This window comes from Leguminivora glycinivorella, chromosome 1 (assembly GCF_023078275.1).
Source record: "Leguminivora glycinivorella isolate SPB_JAAS2020 chromosome 1, LegGlyc_1.1, whole genome shotgun sequence".
Taxonomy (NCBI): domain Eukaryota; kingdom Metazoa; phylum Arthropoda; class Insecta; order Lepidoptera; family Tortricidae; genus Leguminivora; species Leguminivora glycinivorella.
This window is the reverse complement of record NC_062971.1, coordinates 17950-39150: the sequence shown is the minus strand read 5'-3', so window position 1 is coordinate 39150 and position 21201 is coordinate 17950. Positions and strand designations below refer to the sequence as shown.

Here is a 21201-nt window from a genome sequence, read left to right as displayed (position 1 = left end):
TTGAATTAAATATTTTTATTTCGGATTTGTATTTGATAAATTAAAGAGACTCAGGTCTTTTCTCTCGCTACTTGGCATTGAAGTTATGATGCTTGTTTGGGCAGGAGGTCCAGGCTTGAGTATATCAGCTAAGCGTAACGTGACAGTTGAGGCAAGTCTTGTATAGCAATGCGTACGAGCTTACCACATACAATGATGGCCATTAAATGGAATTGTCTTGTTCAAATACAGTAATTGTAATCTTTATTTGTCGATATGTTGGAGGAGAGTCTGGGGTTCTATGGTTTATAAAGTTCAAAATTTTTGAGAGAACCGGTTGATAGGTTCACATTCCAGAAAAGATGATTCTAAGAAAGGATCCAAGGCCTGGCATTTTAGATGATAGAATAGGCGACCATACCTCATGCGCAAACCAGGGGTATTTGCCTAAATAAAGCCCTAAATACAAAATAAAACAAGGGGTTCTTGGAATTCTTGAATTGCTGAGAGTTTTCCTTTAATTATCTGTGAATAGTATATAGTGAAGTTGTATTTTCGCTGATTCTCACTGATAATTTAAAATAGAAACAATAGAAATAGAGTTCCAATTTTATATTCGATTCAAAGAAATAATTGAACTGGCAAATAGCTCTACGTTGATGGTCAGAGCTTAGTATGTATTACCGACTATGTATTGTAATTCATACTAGGACGCGTTGGGGATAAAACACCTTTAAAAATAAAATTCCTAAAAAATTTGACAAATAAATTGAAATTTTCACCTTAATTATTGTATTTTATTTCTTTCTACTTCACAAGGTGTATATTTGACTATGAGAATTGAAAGAATATGTTGGTTGTAATTGCTCTATAAAATAAATTATGTATCGGTACTCATCTATAGGGAATATCAGAATAGCGGAAACTATTATTACCTAGGAGGTAGAATTTCTAAATGTTAGGGGAATATCTAGTGTGTTGAAACTTCCTACACTTGTGAAAAGGATTTGTGGTTACTTCGTACAGCTTAGGTGTCCTTCCTCTACTAAACGATCACATTTTATTATTTTTCTTATGGCCAAACGTTTTAAATGCAGAACAAAAACAAACAAAATAAATTGGGATTAAATTCAGGGGTAGTTATTAAGCTTAATGGGTTCTTGGGTAGTTAAATATATGGGGTGCTTATGGAAGAGTATAGGCTAGGTTAGGTAGGTCACCTTTTGACTGTTACACTACCATCTCCAATTCTCCTTCAATTGCTCAAAGGTTAACTGGAAGAGTTAAAGAGATGAAGTTTATCTGAGAATTCGCTTTCCAAAAGGGCTTACTACGAAACACGGAGTTAACCAATAGTCCTACTCCAATAGGAGATAGTTGAGCCCCGTGCACGTACAGGGGCCTATACTTACGACCGCGGGGAGTGATGAGACATTATGGCTTATGGCATTAAAAGAGATATGAGCTCAAAACAGATTAAAAAATATTAGGGAATGAAACATTTAAGACACGGTATGAGCTCCAAAAAATGTTACAGTGCGAAAGATTTCAAAAGGACCTTTGGTTTTAGAGCGATAATATTTATCTGCAGTAGTTGTTCACGTCCGAATTCTTCTGAAAACCGAAGGCCTTTTTCAAATCTCACGGTCAGTAGTGCTTACGAATTGCCGAATATTAATTCGGCATTTATTTCTTTGGAAAACTATTTCTCTGGAATTTGTCTAAAGCTAACCCTTGGAAATATAGTCTATTTTCGGGGTGACTTTAAATACGGCACCTGTCTCTGATTCAAACGTTTATAATTTAATATAAAACTACAATTTCGCGCATACCCCTTTAATATCACCTGGATGAATTAAATTGTCCGCCATCTTGTCAAAATGGCGTCTTTCCCGCGTTTTTAGCGGCTGTTATGTCAGGGCTGCCGACGCCCGAGGTGCAAGCTTTACTTGCGAGGATCGTAAAAGCAGCATGTTGGAAAATAGATGCTTCACCTGGTGTAATGAAATAGTACATTTCGTTATAAGTGCGAGAAGTATGTCATTACTTCACGAGTCCCGAGACATTTTGCCACGAGCGGCACGCGAGTGGCAAATCTCGGGACGAGTGAAGAATGACATTCTCGCACGTGTGACGAACGACGTTTTTTAATACAGTTGCGAAAAAACACTACTACTTACTTACAACGAAATAAAACAATCCGAACTATCAATTTTCCCATGGACATTGACGGATTATTTGACAATTCAAAGGCGTATTTTTGAAGCTTTTAAACTTGCGTGCATATTTTCGAGTTTGCTATTCATCTAACATAATTTATTTCATTGGGTGCCATAAAAACATAAACATTTACGATTTGGGACGATTCTTTAATGTACAACTACATTTTAATTTAATCGATCCATTTATGCCCCGACATATTGAAAATAACGTAAAATAATAATGACAAATCGCGTAACATATTGAAGTTTTTGAACGTGCATTAAGTTAAAACATGGTAGACGCCTCTACTTTGACAGTAGAAGACGCGTTTCGTTCCAATCATGTTCTGTTTACACGACTCATTATGACCGATTTTTCAATGTATAAACCATTTTATAAATTATGTTTAGTATGACTAAAAGTAAACAATTACATATGAAAATTAACGTTTTAAATATTAGGAACTTAAAAGTATGTTTATAGTTTTATTTTGTGTTAGTAAACTAGACTAATATGAAAACAGCTCGGTAAGTAGTCGTAAAATGGAACGTATACTTCTTTTTACGCACTAGTTCGTAAAATACAACTTCTCGCACGCTAAACAGCCAAAAAACGGGCACTTTTTGAGCAACTGTATTAAAAATAATGTTTATAAATATTATATAATACAATAGTGGAGTGGAAGCCCGCTTACACCCGAGGTCGTGGCAAGACACCCCTGAAATGGCTGACCTGAAATTTACCAAAAAGCTGGAGAGAACCGGATGCAGACGGCAATGGACCGACAGGCGAGGCGTGGAGGAACGGAGAGGAAGACTATGTCCGAAGACGGGTGCTTTAAAGGCTATAACTAGATAGATTGAGATACAATAGTGCAGGTAAGTAGGTACATTAACGGCAGCAACACACAGGCAGCTTATTAACCCTTTGAATGCCAAGAACCGTCGTCGTGACCCGTGAACCGTCGTTTGGAGAGAAACCTAAGAAGCATAACTATAAACAGAAGTAAGAACTAACTTAATAATTATATTGTCAGAGTAGCATAGATAAAAGGGAAAACCCCGCACTAAGGTAATTTCTTCCATCGTAAGTTACTTATTTTTACCCCATCTAATTTTCTCGCTTTGCTTCATTTTTCAGTAAATAGCTAAACTGAGGGGTAAAACGATGATAATGTTGAAGACGATAATGTAAATAATAATGATGATGATGAAAGGCACCCCTTCGTGTTACCGTGTGCGTGAGGCGTGACGTACTCAGGAGCAATTTAAGCGCCGCGAAACAGCGCGATGAATCAATGTGATTGGTCGTTTCACTTACGGACTCGTTTATTGGTGTTTATTATTAATCAAGAAGGAAATACTACGCTTCAGAAAACATACATAGTCATCCAAACGCGACAAATTGTTGCATTTTCTCTAAATAAATTAGAGGCCAATCCAAATGCACACCTACATCAAAATTATGTCATAATCATGCCTTCACGCCCGCAATACAACTACGGGCAAGGAGGTACCAGCCAAATATGTTAACCTCGGTATCCTTGTCAGTGTAAGTTAGAATTGGTCTCGCTAAACCAGAAATACCACACTGAGAGAAAACTTAGTTCACAACTGCAGATTACAATTAATAAATACAATCCTCCCGGGTCTCAAAGCTAGTAAAACACAAGCATTCAATGGTTACGTCCCGCGGGACTGCAAACATATTACATGCTGGCATTGCTGGCATGACGCGTTGCAAACAATTTACTTTAAGAGCTTTAATATGCATAGCCAAAAATACCACTGTAGGATACAACTAAGTTCACAATAATTGTAAATTACAATTAATAAAGACAACCGTCCCGAGTCACAGAGCTCTGCTAGTAAAACACAAGCTTTGAATGACAGTGTCCCGCGGGACGGCAAACTTATTACATGCTAGCATTGCTGGCGTGATGGCAAAGTATACCGCGAGTATTACGACAACGAATATTTTTCACAGAACATTTATAAGTAAATTGTCCATGAAATTTGGAAAACGGTTGGATATCATTTATTTTTAAGTTTTTATAAAGATCTACTTTTTATAAAGTTCTATTTTTTTCATATTTTTTGAACACATGGTTCAAAAGTTAGAGGGGGGGACACTTTTTTTCCTTTAGGAGCGATTATTTCCGAAACTATAAGCGTTCCTAGTTGACTACGGAACCCTAAAAAGAGCAAGTAGCAATCAAAATATGAAAAAACATAGTTTGAGTCGAAGTAAATAAAAAACAATATGAAAGAAAACTTTATCTGAGAAAACTAATATAATATTTTATCGTAACATAATGATATTGTCGGCTGTTTCAAACTATTTCAACTTGTTTATTGTTTTCAATACAGAATATCCCGCTGGAGAGGAAACTTATTACACACCAACGTAACGAGCGCGAAGCAAATTGCGACCTGTGTATGGGTACAACTACGTCTGTATCCACATTTAATTTTAAAAAAAAATATAGTAGGTACTTAGTACTTATTTTGTATGTTTTAATATTTGTACATAAAGTTGTAGAAAAAATATGCAAATACGGCTTTGAACGTAAATATTCTTCTATTTTTACTATTCTCTCTGGATTGTGTTTGATTGATTACACATGTAAATCTAAATTTGAAATACGGATACTAAGCCTTCCCACATGTTAGCCTATTGAATTATTTTCCCGTCCAATTTTACAAACACAAAACCAGAAGATTTTATCATTAACATTACACTCGTTACAGGATATAGCCTGCGGGAAAACGGTTTAACATTTATCGCGAGATTTGCTATCGTTTTTCAATATGGCGGATTGGCTCTTACTCACATACACACACACACACACACATCGCCGATATAATTCCGCGCGCATATTTACACAGGCGACAGACAAAAATTGGACATACCGCCAATTATTAACGCGGTAGATTTCAATGTGGGTTCACATCACAGAAGGATCTTTATGCATATGAAACATAGGGAACCTTTTAGACAGAAACGTTTCATATTTTGGGTGCGGGGGTAGGATTTGATGTGGATAAAGCTGAGTCCACATGTGTATTGCTATTTATATTGTCAACTGATTGGTGTTATTGGTTTAATATCGTTGGTATGTGTTAGTATGTGTTTTTGTGGCTCCAACGTTGTTTTTCGTAATTAATGTGTAATTAATGTGTAGGCATGTATTTAATAATATTAAGTAGCTTTTCGGTAATGCCTCAAGAGAATAATGATTTAGCAGTAACATCTAGTATATTTTGTAATAGTGATTCCTATGCATATTCTTAATGTTAACCGATTTCTTGCTAAAGCTCTAGTGACAAATAAAGTTTTTAATAATTTCATAAAATAAGGTGTTTGTGTCAAAAAAACCGGAGCCTATTTTTTATTAAAGAATTTTTCGAAGTACGACTAAACACAGTGCTCACATCGTAGCGGTTTGATTGAACAAACCCCCACCCCTAATATCCACATACCGGATCTTTCAAATCGCTATCATCTCAATACATTACGGTTTGCATGAAATAAAGTTAAATTGAGACATTAGTTTGTCTCTCAACGTTAAACTTTTATTAAAAACCATAAATTTATAAATAAGAAAGTCTCGCAAGAAATGCAGGAGCCAGACCGTATTAAACTCTTTCCGCATGTAGAATAGTCTCCTCGCGTGCGGCGCGTCGCGCCCTCAGAGCATTTAATACTAGCAAAGAGGATCGAGTAAAGTTACTGTCGAAGTAAAATGTGTAATCACAGTGCATAGACTGCCATCTCTTGACACAGGCTTAAAACTTTTGAACCTCAGTTTTGGCCCATATTCTTAGTTTGACATGTTTTAAAATGTCAAATATTAATATTAGCGCCATCTAGCTGAGCGTACCCCAAAGGTGTAATGCCATCTAGGCCACCGTACCTTTTTCTGTATGGTACTGAGGTACGTTTTTTTCTTAGACTATCTGTCTATACGGAGTTATATAATTGTCTTTGATACTAGAGAGCGGACACGCCGCCGGCGGACGTATCGCAGTTGTTAGCTCAATGAGCATACAGTTGTCGTTGTGTGCGTGATGACACGACTCGCTAGTTGTTCGCATGTACACAGACACGGAAATAATGCGCGTGTATTGCGCAAAGTGTGTGTAAGTTCAAGAACTCGCGACATGCGTATTCTATACAAATCGGCCAGCATGTCGAATCTTCTTCCTTCCTATATCTGTGGTCGCACCCGTGACAGGCGGAGCGGACGTGAGAGAAAATCCGCCGGCTTGCGAGGCGAGTACATGAGCAAATGCACTTTTCTGATAGGCGAGAATGTACGTGGACAGGTGGACTTGCGAACAGTATTATACGATATAGACTAAAGCCATATCTATAGAAGATCACATGCTCGTATTCTTTAACAGGGAGGCAAACAAATATACGCCCATAAAGTCAAATTACTCCATGGAAGATACAGGGACTGTCCAAAGACATAGACATTCGCATAACTAATTTATCCCTTTACCTATCTATGTAGACTATAGCCCGGCCACTTGAGTAAGTGCGCTCCAGATACGGACGACGTGCGACAGGACGGTAAATAATTAAGCTAGCTTAAGACTACCCCTGAGCTGGGTACACATGTGTGCGTCTAATCACGAAAACTACACGTAGAACGAGTACTTTTTCGCAACCAAGAACCCGCGTGGTGGGCACTCGTGAACTTTGCTCAGATGCCAGAGAACCCGCCCAGCGGGTTCTCGCTATACAAACGGGCGGTTGTAAACGATTGGTTTCTGACGTAGTGCGCCATTATTTTGTCTGGTATAGGAATGTGTTAAGTTTAATTTTAGCTGAAAAATCCATACTAGTATTATAAATGGAAAAGTGTGTGTGTCAGTTTGTCTGTCCGTTTTTCACGGCGAAACGGAGCGACGAATTGACGTGATTTTTAAGTGGATATAGTTGAAGGGAATGGAGAGTGACATAGGCTACCTTTTGTGTCTTTCTAACGCGAGCGAAGCCGCGGGCAAAAGTTAGTTAACTATAAAGCTAGCAATGGATGTGTGTAAAAAGTTAGCTTAAAGATAGAAACACAAACATATTAGGTACTTATGTCTCTATAGCTACCTGCACATGTGAGTTGCTTACATATCTCGTAAAGTGTGCGGCATTCATGGAATATGCATTTCAGCATCTCGTCTTACATCTAAACGGACGAGGTTATGTCGTAGCAATATCTTAAAAAATAAAATAGAGAGTATCTTATGAAAAGTACCAAACGAAAAGTGCCAGTAGACATTACGTACATGTTTTCAGGAGATATATTTTTTTCCAAGTATTATTTTGATCTCTTTATTTGTCTCTGCGCTACAAATGATATTCGAAACATTTATTGTGTTTTCGTTTCTAGAAAATAAGCAAATAAATGAAAATGATCCATTTCTATTTGAGACCCTACATCTTTCTTTGAGATTTTAGTGATTTTCTTTTTGCCTGTTATCAAACACACCTTCAGCTGTTACTCACCTACTTAGTTAGGCCTTGTGAAGTAGAATGAAGCTTATCGTGACCAACTTACCTGTAAAGAAATAAGACAATGTTACAAATTATATTTATTTACAGGAAAAAAACACATTTAGATTAATATTTTGTCATTCAATTTTCTATTTTCATTTAAAGTAAGTAAATACGATAAACCAAGACCTTAATTAGGCTTGATTGGTTTAATTTACTGCAACAACGCATTAAGAGATAATAGTACATTGTGCAACAAGGGGAGGAAGTTGAATATTACTAACGAGAGTAAGCAAATCGCGACGGCTTGCCGGAGTGATTTAAAGACTCGAGTTAGTAATATTCATACTCCCCGAGTTAAACACAATGTTTTTCATCACATTTGCATAATAAAAATATGCAAAAAGGTAAAAAAAAGTTCAATACAGTACTAGAAATTTCTTAACTCCCTAGGGAAAACGATTTTTCTATAACTCACGCTCCGCCTGCGTGCTATAGCACATTTAGTGTGCGAGTGTGATGAAAAACATATCGTCACTACTTTTAAAAAAACTTGTATCTTCGTCTGTCAATGAAAAGAAAATTGTAGTAAGTATTTATGGAATGCATATAGACTTACTGCGTTTTAACTTTGAGGAACATCGTGGGATACGAGATTTTTTAAAAGTAGTGACGATATAACACATTTATTCAACTTTTCGATGACACATCACAGCATACATTATCCTGCGTGAACTTTGGTGTAGTCTGGTCTTCACTTGTCATTATAAGATGCTCTTAACCCGCAGCATACAGCAAACTGTCCCCCCTTAACCCCCCACGCGCCGAGAGTAAATCAGGCAGCGTCGTCAATTATTCACGCCGCCAGACCGATGGGACGCTTAAGCCGATGGGCTGAATCAGGTCCTATATTCTAGCCACTCTGGTGAGTGCTCACTTCATGATAACATTGATAATATAGCTAAGACCTGTACATTTTCAACCAAGTTCTTGACATTTTTTATGATATAGGCAGCAAACGAGCAGACGAGCCGCCTGATGAGAAGCAGTAATTGCCACCCATGGACATAAGCAACATCAGGGGAGCCACTTAGGTGTTGTCGATCTTTAAAAACCCTAAATACCCGCTTCTTGAGATGTCATAGCGCAAGGGAAACACCTTAGAAGGTAACTCATTCCACAACTTGCACGTTCTGGGCAAAAACGAAGGTTTGTTCTAGGCTTGCCACGTGTAGAGAAAATGAGGATGAACTTTGCTTCATGGCGGGAAGCGCAGGTGATGAAAGCGCGACGGTGGAGGCACCAGGTCAAAAAGTCATATTAACCTATGTCGCAGAACCGTATCATTTCCTTTATTTTTTTTTTCTCTTATGCTAGGTTTTTTACAATATGAGTATAAAAGTAAAATAAAAAACACTTACAAAACAATATAAAAACATATAAACATATTATAAAAAACCTAACCTAGGGTGCCGCCAGCAGCGGGGCAGGGCCCAAGCTGCCGGCGGTTTGTGCTGCAGAGAGAGGAACCGTCGAACTATCCGCGCCGTGTCCAAGATCACCGCCTTCTGCATCTGGCCCTTGATCCAGCCACCTAGCGAGAGTCTCTTAAGATGTTGGTCGAGACTCTTCGCTATGAGACCGTTCGCTGAAACGACTATCGGAACAATGATCGTTGATTCAACATCCCACATGGCGGTTATCTCGTGAGCCGAGTCTAGGCAGAACCGTATATTATTTTATTATATACCTTGCGAGTTTTAAAAACGGAGTTCACGGCGTTTATATGGGCTAGGTTCAGTTTAGATCGTCCATTCTAAAGCTAATAAATATTCGTTCTGAAATTTCAACGAAATTCAAATATGTAAAATTCCTAACATGGAAAATAGTGACCAAAATAATCAACATCATATTGATCGAAAACAATTTCCACAAGATGAATATTTAAGAAACTTCTCAGCTTTTGTGTACGGCGTTTACGTTGAAAAGCCCAGTGCTAGTAAACGATGCCACTCGAGCACAACTAGAGCACAACTCGAGCAAATCGAGCAACTCGAGCCGCTCTCGAGCACTCGAGCTGCCCGCTAACCACGTTAGCTGTAGTTCCAAACGAGCAGAGCCTCGCTATTAGCCAATGGCGTGTAATGATAGGATGAATAAACTTTTAAACCGTACTTTTATACAAAGACAAAATAATTATGTGGCTTTCCAGCTCATAATGAACCACTAGGCTTAGAAAACTACATTGTTATATTATTTCAGTTTTAATACCAAACCCCTTCGTTGTAATACAAATACGCATATTAGAATTAAAGTATGAAAAGAGCAACGCAACATTAGAGTTACATAAACCATCAATAATTATTTATTTAACTGTTAGGTATCCCTTTATAAAGTTTTTAGTACCTACCTATTCAATATTAACTTAAACACCTAATTAAGTTCATCTAATAACCTTGAGCGCCCCAGCAGAATACGAATCACCGTATCAAAACATATGATTCAAAACTATTACAAGAAGTTTCAAACTGTATTGCAACATTACATTTTCCTCTGTATTTGCCGACTATCCGACGCACACCAATGCGTCTACAAGAACCCTTAAAAGGTCCTCAAAAGTGTCACACCGGGACCCCTTACAAACAGTTTCTACCCTTTGCTAGAACGAGACAGAGGCATGCTACCTCGTTCTGATGTTACGATTGAATGCATTTCACTCGTCCTTAAGCGTAGAGCAGCTACCAATGACCTTCAAATTCAAATACACAGATCAAATGGATTATCTTAACTATTTGATAATAATAAATAAAAAATAATAAAATATCACAATTTGAATACAAATAGGATTATTGTCTGCTTGTTTTATTTTTTTATTTATAACTGAAAAAGTGTCAAATGAAAAGACACATTATATTAGGCGTGTGCCTAATATTATATGCCTATACATATTTAAAAAAATGTATAATTATTTTCCATAATGCACGGAACATCCAGGTAAGAAAATAAGTACCAAGATGGTACAGATGAAATAAAACTATGGAAACGGATTAAATCGCGTATAATGAATTTAAAATACATCCCGACGTTTCGAACTCTTTACAGCGTTCGTGGTCAACGGGTGACTGAGGAAAAATTAAAATGTGCAAAAGCTACCCACTTACAAGAAATATTAACGAACCATGACCACAAATAATATAGATTTCTAAGGCAGGTTCACACACTATTAATAAAGCCAATTATACAATATTCAAAAAATTTTACCATTACTCTGTTAAAAAAAAAAAAAAAAAATTGGAAACGTCGGGATGTATTTTAAATTCATTATACGCGATTTAATCCGTTTCCATAGTTTTATTTCATGAGTAACTATCGCGGTAACCGAAGACAATATTATGGTACAGATGTTTTCATCCCCTTTCATCTTAACACCTCACAAGAGTAATGATAAGAAGTTGAACCGACCTCAACCATAATCATGTAACTAATAAGTACTTAGGAGTTTAGTACTCGCAAGATGCACCTCAAAAATGGTGGTCGGCAGACCGGCACTAGACGCTGCAACGTAAACAGCGACTACGACCACGCATGAATGGGATCGATAGTCGCCCCCACCACCCCCCACCCGCCCCCGCGAGGGCAACGACCCCGCATCTTGTGGGTCATGGTTAACAATTAATAGGAGAGCGGCCGCTTTTTGTTTTACGGGAGATGTTTTATGGAGTGTGGAGTAAAACGAATTAAAGTGAATTTTATAACTAATGTGACTGATTGGTTTATAATGGTTTTGATAATAATTCTTTAGATGATATTAATCAAATGAACGGCAAATACTTAGCCCTTTACCCGAGCTGATACGATCGTGAGGTTGTTAGCGGGTTGTTAACATAATATAATTGTCAATTTTGACACATGACAAGAATAATCAAAATTAAATTGGCATCCCCCGATTTGTCCGGTTGGAAAGGGTTAGAGAAAAATATCACAGAGAATTTACAAGGGTTGACTCTAACTATAACCCAAAAAGATAAAAGTTGGTTTGATAAAAATATTAAGGTACAGCGGCAGTAAATCCCGACTGGGAAACAATTAAACTAATCCATTTTTCCATTATTACACTATGAAGTTGAGTTCCACATGTATCCACTGCACACGCGTGCCATATATAACCGGTGGACACTAATTAATAATGCAAACATAGTAAAACTTTGAAAAATGGATCAGTTGCATTGCCCCCCAATCGAAATTGTCCCGCTGTACCTTATTGAAAATCTTTCTTCAGTAAAACGCACTAATTCGATTTTAATAGTAAGTTCATTTAATTTGAGCGGATTTACCATGAAACTAATATTTGCGATTGCAAGTACATAACAGCAGCAAATCACACATATACGCTCTAATTTTGTTTCACCCCTTAATTACCAATAGTGGCACTGAAACTTAACTATATTCATGTGCTCTGCCTAGTATGTGCCCTTTTATGGGATACAGACGTGACTGTATGTATCGCTTAGTTAGTACTCTATTTTAAATCCCGATCATATTAGGTATATAAGTATTATCATAGGTATACAGGGTGCCCGGTAATTAATGGACAACCTTTTATCCACCAAGAGGGCACCTTATACTGGTCCAGAAAATCGACTTTAAGGTTTAGTAAAAGTCGCCTGGTTTTCGAGATTTTCACAATTTTTAAAATTTTAGGTAGTATTAAAATTTTAAAAAGTGTGAAAATCTCGAAAACCAGGCGACAGGCCTTTTAACCACCAAGAGGGCACCTTATACTGGTCCAGAAAATCGACATTAAGTTTTAGTAAAAGTCGCCTGGTTTTCGAGATTTTTATAATTTTTAAAATTTTAATACTACCTAAAATTTTAAAAAGTGTGAAAATCTCGAAAACCAGGCGACTTTTACTAAACCTTAAAGTCGATTTTCTGGACCAGTATAAGGTGCCCTCTTGGTGGTTAAAAGGTTGTCCATTAATTACCGGGCACCCGGTATACCATAAATATTTCGGTTCAAGTTCAAACACCAAACTGCCAAAGGAATATTTATAGGTACCTGTTCAAAGCCAGCGTCTAGTTTCCTAGTTTTAGTTTCGGGATCAGCTCGTAATAATTAATTGCCTGGGACTGAACTATGCTGAAATGGCTTAACAGCTAACTTGCAGAAGCATTCAGCTTTTTTAAATCTATTACCGATATAAAGTTCATAGATAGGATATATTCTGACTAGCTATTATATATATATACTTATACAGAGTGGGGCCTGTAACAAAGGCGAATAATTAAACTGTAGGCTATTCTCCTTATACTGATCAACATTTGTTCGGCAACTTTTAAAAATAACTTGTATTTTGATTTTTATCACCCTTGAAAGCTTTTTCTAAGAGGTAATGTATTGCGAATTCTGTTAAGTCTAAAGTGTGACAGACAACGTCAATGACAACAATAATGGCGTACATTGAAGCTAATATTTATTTTGTATGAAAAATTTAAAATTTAAAAACTTCATAATTTTTAAAAGTCACTGAACAAATGTTGATCAGTATAAGGAGTACAGCCTACAGTTCAATTTTTCGCCTTTGTTACAGGCCCCACCCTGTATACTTAATTAAAATAGCTAAAATGTCAACGAAAAGTTTAGAAACGTCTCTATTTAGTAGTTTTGATTAATTATTAGTTATCGACATTTCTGTGTTCTAAACGAAATTATAATTTCAAATGTCTTCTTTTCTGTAAACCTGTCAAATTCCTACAATTTACCACTGATCAACATTTGTTTACCCTTATCTTAATTACTTGGGGTCGGCACAGCATGTATCTTGTTCCTATCATCACACTGTCTATCCACATTTTCCTCAGTTTTCCTCTCCCGCTCCTCCTTAAGAAGCTACAGGAGCGAAAATGCTAAAATGGAAAGGAGTCCCCCTTTCCATTTGGGAATTTCAGTTAAATATACTAGTGTTATTAACTAGATTTATCGAAAAAAAATGTCCATTAAGAACAACTCAGTTAAAAGATTTTAACTATAAACTCAGTTAAAAGATATTGCGAAAAAATCTTTAAAATCAAGGTTCCGCTCTCGACTGTTTCCTCCTTCAAAACTTATTTAAACGGAACGAAATTTGAGAATCTGAATAACAATGAAATAATCTGTGTCGCACCGTTTAGATTTTTTGGCTAATTGTTACCGATCTTGAGTACCACACCTTTTTTTGAGCCATATTGAAAAAGGCCGTTTTTAGAAATTTTTGATTGGTTTTAGCGTCTTTTAAAAAAATGGCAAAAAAATCAAAACGGTTCGACACAGATAAAAATAATAGTAATCTGTGTTGAAAAAATCATTGGTGTATCTTCAAAAACCAGGGAGGAAATAGTCGAGAGCGTTTGTATGGAGAAGTGACCTGTACATTTACTAGAACATTGTATCGCATCAATATCCAGGCGCACCTAGTTACCAAGCAGTTTGAGACTGAATATATTGCTGATCGTTTCACAACACTGATTGCTGATTAATCAATATTCTACGACTTCGATACCTTAGTAAAGGGAAATACAGGAGTAGGTGTATTAAACATTAATTATCAAGGCCTACCCCCCTTCTTCCATTCTTCTCGCTCAAAACCGAGAGGAATGGAAGAAGAGGGGGAGGCCTTTGCCCAGCAGTGGGACACAATAGGCTCATAATAACAAACCTTATTGGTTTAACGATACTGTGTAAATTTAATTCGAGATTTTTGTTTGTAACCTAAATAAATAAAATTATAATTACAAGGGGGCTCTACGTGTTGGCTTCGGCTTCTTTGACGTGTCTGTCTGTTTGTCTGTCTGTCTCTCTGTGTGTGTGTCTGTCTGTGGTATCGTAGCTACCGAACGGATGAACCGATTTAGATTTAGTTTTTTTGTTTCAAATCTGAGTTAGTCGGGAGTGTTTCTTAGTCATGTTTCTTGGAAGTCGGTCCACTACGTCGGTGTTTTTTTTTCAACATTTTAATTTTGTGGTTAGGTTATTTGCCAAGCTGAAGTATTCAAATATCTCGCTTCACCTATTTCCGCGTAGCAAAGTGAACGAGAGGGGTCGGCACCCAGCTTACCGTAAAACAACAAACACACCTTCATTAACCATTTTAATATCTAGTGCAATGTTGTTACAGTAAATACACTCGAGCGGAAACACCCATGTGTGCTCAGTTGTTTCCACTTCATAGAATGATGTTAGGTTACAAATGTTACAATGTTGTTTACGATTAAATAAAGAAATTATGATGATGATGATATAGAGCTCTCAGAAAATCTTCAACTTTTCCATAAAGAAATATGTAATGAACAAATGATTATTGCTTCAAACACATCGACTAAGAGTTTTTTTTAAGATCGGATTACAATTAAATAATGATCAATTGATCGGTTACTGGTGTTACTCGTAAATTATTGCAGATCTCTTGCCTGATAGACAGAGCATATTGTATGAAAGCTTTCTCGTTTACGACTATCTGTCTGAAACTTTCCAATAAGTAAAATCTACCTTTTTACGTGATATGTAATATTTATTATCATTGATGGACGAATGAAATTTTAGGCCGTCACTGAATTAAAATTAAATTAAATTAAAATTTAAAGGAAACATTACAATACGTTAAATAGGGCTGCGTGAACCCCTTGAAACTATAATATACGGTAATTCGTTTAACTGATTTAAAATTGACTTTCGTGAATTGCGCTTGACACTGCGTTCATCGCACTACACATTTACCGCTTAGCTACGATCGTAGCGCTTCGTCGTAGCCGATAACATAAATTTCCCCATTTGTAACTAAAATGCGTCGTAGAGGCGTAACGGCGCAACTATACCGGTGTGGTCTGTCGCTTCACATTTCCAAAACAATCTATCTCAAATTTGCTACTGCACGGATTTGAACCTTGCAATTGTCAGGATACAGTTGCTTTTTAAACTAACTTGTTGTCTTGGCACGTGCCTAAACAGAGGCTCCCGCTCAACACAAAGGGAACGATGCCTTTGTTTAGAAACGTTCGTTTCAAAAAATTCATACTATACTTTGCTTATGATTAATATTTTTAGTTAATATTTCTATTAATTTCATTTGTTTAACTTTAATGAATACTCTGTGATGTTGACATGTAAAAGTGCCCCCGTGGCCTATTTGCTGAATAAATGATTTTGTATTTTGTATTTTTGTATTTAACTAAATACGTGTACTGGTTAGCCAGGAATGGGTTATTTTTATTGTAATTTGATCTTCAGTTTTTTGAAAACCAAAGATCAAATCGTGATACATTTAATATAATGATCAATTGATCGGTTACTGACATTACTGGCAAATTATTGCAGATTACTTATTCGACAGACGCTGCATATTTCACTGTTTCGTTTTTTGAAACCGACGTAAAGTTGTTTCGCCCTGACAATGCGCCATCTGCAGCCGTGAGTCTGTGTTCACTGGTCTCGACCCGGATCTAATTCCTCGTTCATTATAATTGATAGCCTCTTCCTTTATCGTTAACGGCAGATTGATGGATCACCTCAATTTCATAACTTATTAACTTAATATGGGGTAGCGAAAAATATTATTATAAATTATGGGATAAACAGTGAGCTAAAGGTATCATAGTACGACGTTTACAGTCGTGACAAGTTTTGAAATATCACTTTTGGTAGCCTTAGGCACCTTAAACACGAAAGCAATAGGCCTATAATGAATGGCTATTTTATGATCGTACAACTCACGAATAAATTCAACGTACATATTTAACTGAAAAAAATGAAATTCAGATGAACGTTTGTTTTACAAATTTAATTGTCTGTTCGTTCCTAATTTTATTACCTTCATCCACGTGTACTGACAACACTTGAACCTTAATACCAACATATATGGTCCATTATTGGGCGTAAATGTTAGCAATAACGTTTATAACTAACGGCCTCGCCGGTTTATCTTTGTTTACATGCGATTTGTTAACGGGTGACATGTTTACATTACTATGTCGGACTTTATTACGAAAGAATTACTAATAAATTGAAAATATAAATTATTATAGTGAACACGTGTTCTTGTCAAGATATAGATTAAACTGACTAGACTTCTCATTATTAAACAAATAGCAAGTATGTAACAATTACGTATTACTGAACAGCGATTAATTTGGGATTGAGACAGTTGTCACTTCATACAAACTTTGACGTATGTAAATGGCACACCTGTCGTCCCTAAACCCATTTTAATCAGGATAGAGTTATTCTCGTAAGACCGAATTACATTAGAATGTCCATAGTTGTTTCAATCTAATTTGAATCTTTCGTGAACTACTTAAATAAAGTGTCGTGAACGAAATTCTTACCAATTAAATTTACTAAACAAGCTTCAAATTAAAGATAGGAAAACGAACTATGGTCGAACTACGAGGCTATGCCATAGTACTGAGTTTTACGTTGGGCTACATTCTATGATTTGCAAGTTTGCAATGAATATGTGTGTGTTAGTATTGGCGTCAAATCTTACAAGCAAAATGCCACTTCTTATTGTTCGACTGAGCCGGATCATACGTACCTATAAATGTTCTGACTATGGACTTACGAAGTAACTAATGAAAACTTATAGAAAAAGAAATTCTGACAAAAATCTTATAATCCTTGGCAAGTAAGGTCCACCTAACCTTTTAGACGCTTCCGATCCCCAGGGATGTTTATTGACGTCCACGACCCATTAAAATCCATTACACTATTCTCAGGGAAATCCAACGTTATAGTCCTTCGAGGAAACCTCGGAAGATTTCAATTTAAAGTCGATGCGGAAGAAAATTCCTACGCCTTTTACCACAATGATTTAATTTTAGGTGGACGAGGCTGAAATGAACGGTTCAGCTTTAATACAGTATTGATCTACCTCTACAATAAAATATATTTAAGTAGGTAATTTATTATGATATCGCCAATGTTTGTCCGGGAGTACCTAATATATATTTTGGTGGTCACACACTGAAGTTCATCCTAACATTGTTACCTACACCGTGCTAGACGACGCAACGGAGACACGCTGTTATGTCGTCGCCTAAATAGAATATTATTTCTTTTTTCTCCGTTTTGTATTTCTTACTATGTGCCATATGTATTTTTTCTTTTAGTTTTACAGCAGTGCCTTGGTTCTACTGTTATGATGTGAAACATATTTTAATCATACATAAATGTCTGACGGCTTATCCATGTTATACAATTATTTCTTTATTAAACTTTTAGTGGAAGAGGTGCATACATATTGACATACAAGCAGCGGGATTAGCGCTTAAGTGACGTACTCCATCTAGTAAACGCGATCTGGACCTCAGAATGACAGATAGTGACAGGAACGCGACTGCCGGCGATAAATATGACAGAACATATAAACGGCGATTTGGACGTATTATCGCGTCGCTCCTGGAGCGAGAATGGCGTAAGTGGTATGATTAATGGGGGTTTTTTGGCATCGCACGGATTTGTGTGAATTGTGACGTGATGTGAGCTTAGTGGATTTACATTCGAGATAAAGCTGTTTAAATATTAGTGTTGGTTGATAGTTATGTAAATACGCCTGAACGGTTTTTGATGATCAAATAGCATGTAATAAAAACGATATGATAACATTTAAACTTCCAACGAACCTCTCTTTTAGGGGCTTAAATTTAAGCTTTTGTTGAGCTTTTGAAGTAGTTTTCACCTTATACAACTCTTTAATTAGTATGTGAGGTGTATGAACTTAAATTCAAAAACTTTTCCCCCATCTTCTAAGAAGTCAAAGCTTACAAAGTAAATAAGAAGTTTACAACAGATAATTTACTTCGACTGGGTATACTCTATCACAACGATATAATATTGGGAAAGCAAACTTGTGAAGTAGTTACAGCAACGCGCTATCATCACTGCAAGGATTACAAAGGTTAACTAACTATATCGATGATACGTAGTTTCGTTGCGACGGTTCAAAAATATTACACTAATCGTTTTTTAGATGAGAAATGAGGGTAAAGTGTTATTGTCCCAGAGCTGTAAGAACCTATTTTTGACACATGGCAGCGTCCACAAAACGTAAACTCGCGCAATCTAATGAAATTTTAAATAAAATCCTGTAATAATATTTAAAAAAATCAGGTACTTAAAAACAATATTTCGCTTACTTTAAACATAATCTAACACATGTTACATTTTTGCGGATCTTCGTTAGCGAGTACTTTACGATATTAATTTATCACGCAGGATTTACTTATTATGTCATTTATCATTCATTTTTATTTTTAAACTAAGTGCTGTGGTAGAGTCTGTCATTTCGATTCAAATGACATTTCAGTAAGTTGATAAAAATCGTTTATTTGTTTAAGCGCCTTGTACATTAGCGCCTAATCGATTCAACCAATTCGAAATTAATCGTTAGATTTGGCAAACGATACGTCTTAGCCACATCGCAACATACTTCAAAACAAATGTGTCAAAAATGAGAACTTACAAATCCGGGATAATACATATCAATGAACAGTGTCAACTACTGTTCTTTCTCCTATGTAAACTGACGACAAAGTTTGTGGTGCCGTCTCATTCACTCATCTACAACAATGTGAATGAGAACTTAGCGGTTTCACAACCCCGGCAGCCAATTTCGTTCGAAACACAGTACATAATGGTACCAGCAAATAACCTGGCCATTCATGTAACATTCATCTTTACAATACAATCGAGATTCCGCCAATTCATTGTGTATGAAACAGAAGTTCATCTGTAAATCAAATATGAGCTCGTTACCGGCGCGCATCCGTTCAAATTTGTCGTAAAATATATATGAGCACTGATAGTTCAACGTACTAGCACTATTGATACGTATTGCTTTTATTATACCTACGTTCCAAGGCAACAAAATAGCGGGGTATAGTACTGAATATTATAAAGCTCCAGTTAGAAATCTTCATAATTTTGGGTATTAATTTTACCAAGAACAAATAGAAATCATCTTTCATATCAGATTCAAACCTTATAAATTGATTTTGAAGTTGGCCATACGTGCAGCAAAAGATAAGAAAACTTGCTCAAGACTCAACTAAGAAAGTTTGAAAACTTGAATTCGATTGCAGTTTTCGTTTGTTAAAATTCAAATCAGTTCAGTTTAAATTTGAATTTAAAAAGAAATTGTATTCTACTTTCATAAAAATGGCACGTGCCATATCTAAGGAAGGATATGGCACGGTATATTTTTAATCACGGATACTATTCTTGTTGACCACTAAGATCTAACTATTATCGTCGTAAACAGAGAAAGCGTGTCTTCAAACGACTTTAAGATACGTAACATGTGTGGCAAACACAAATGTGTTGGTCAGTGGCATTGTGGAATGCGCGCTTGCATTCCAGAGCAGAATCATAGGTTTCCAAAAAAATCTACATATTCCATACACGGTTTAACCAACATCCTACCTGGTTCATTCTCCATAGAGTGCAGGTCCTGCTGCGAGCGGCGGCGCTGGCGGTACTGGTCGCGGTAGTCGGGCCAGCGGCCGTACTGCGCCGGCGCGTTCAGGTACTCCTGCGACGAGAAGCGGGCCGCGCGCGGCGCGAACCCCGCCGCCCCCGCCCCGTAGTAGTCGTGGCGGAACACCACGTCCGGGTGGCTCATGCCGCCCGGCACGATCTGGCTGCCGAAGTGCCGGTGCCCTAAGTATTCCGGCTTCATCGCCACTGGACCGTCCGTCAGCTCGTGCCCGTGGATTGAAGTCGAGCGCTGGGGACCGTAGTCCCGCATGCGGTTTGAATACTCCATTCCCATTCGATGAGGAGAGTAGTCGAGACCGCGTGGACCCATTTCGAAGTGGCCATGCGCACGCGCGCGGCTGTGACTATAGAATTGCGCTGCAAATGGGTTCTTAGCTTCTTGATTCCTTGCTGGACTGAAGTTACTGTCATTTTTCTTTTCGTCTTTAGGTTTCTCTGCAGTCCCGTTAACTTCCTTTTTAGCAGTCTCTTTTTTATGAACGGGCGACTCGGACATGTCCTGAGACGCTCGGCGGTTAAACTCCTGCACCTTCTCAGGCACGAATCCCTGAGCTTGCGCCATCTTACTTTATAAACACATCAAAATTGTCTACAAATAGTTTATCAAAAGTCAAAGTGCGATACAAATACTAATCTAAGTGTGCGGTAAAGTTAGTAGGAAAGAAATCACAACCGAATGCACGAGCTGAGATCATCAGATTACGTATCTGTTATAAATGGGATGTATTTCGGGCGTTCATTCGGGGAGGATGGGGAGAGATGGACGGGGTAGGCCGGAAGCGGAAGCGCGATTCGGGGTACAGTTTGCAGAGTCATTAGTAATTAAGTGGCCGCCGTCGTATTGTGGAGGTAAACGGTGCGTTTCGACGCGTTTATAAAAGATTTTATTACGTTTTTAATCTATTTGTGTTTCAAAGACAAACGAAATGAAACACGAAAATATCGAAATGTTTTAAGTACGCTTTCAAACTATACACAATTTTGCTTACAAACAT

The 21201-nt window shown here is 37.1% G+C and overlaps 1 protein-coding gene across 2 annotated transcripts in view; it reads right to left on the bottom strand.

Annotated features, from left to right (window-relative positions):
- LOC125228588 (dystrophin) overlaps positions 1–20783 on the bottom strand; it is a 701009-nt gene extending 680226 nt beyond the window's left edge. For both annotated transcript variants that reach the window (XM_048133213.1, XM_048133221.1), the window contains exon 1: positions 20132–20783. In XM_048133213.1, the coding sequence (XP_047989170.1) occupies positions 20132–20768 (637 nt within the window). In that variant the 5' untranslated portion in view covers positions 20769–20783. The remainder of the gene's footprint in view (positions 1–20131) is intronic.
- Between the last annotated feature and the right edge of the window lie 418 nt (positions 20784–21201).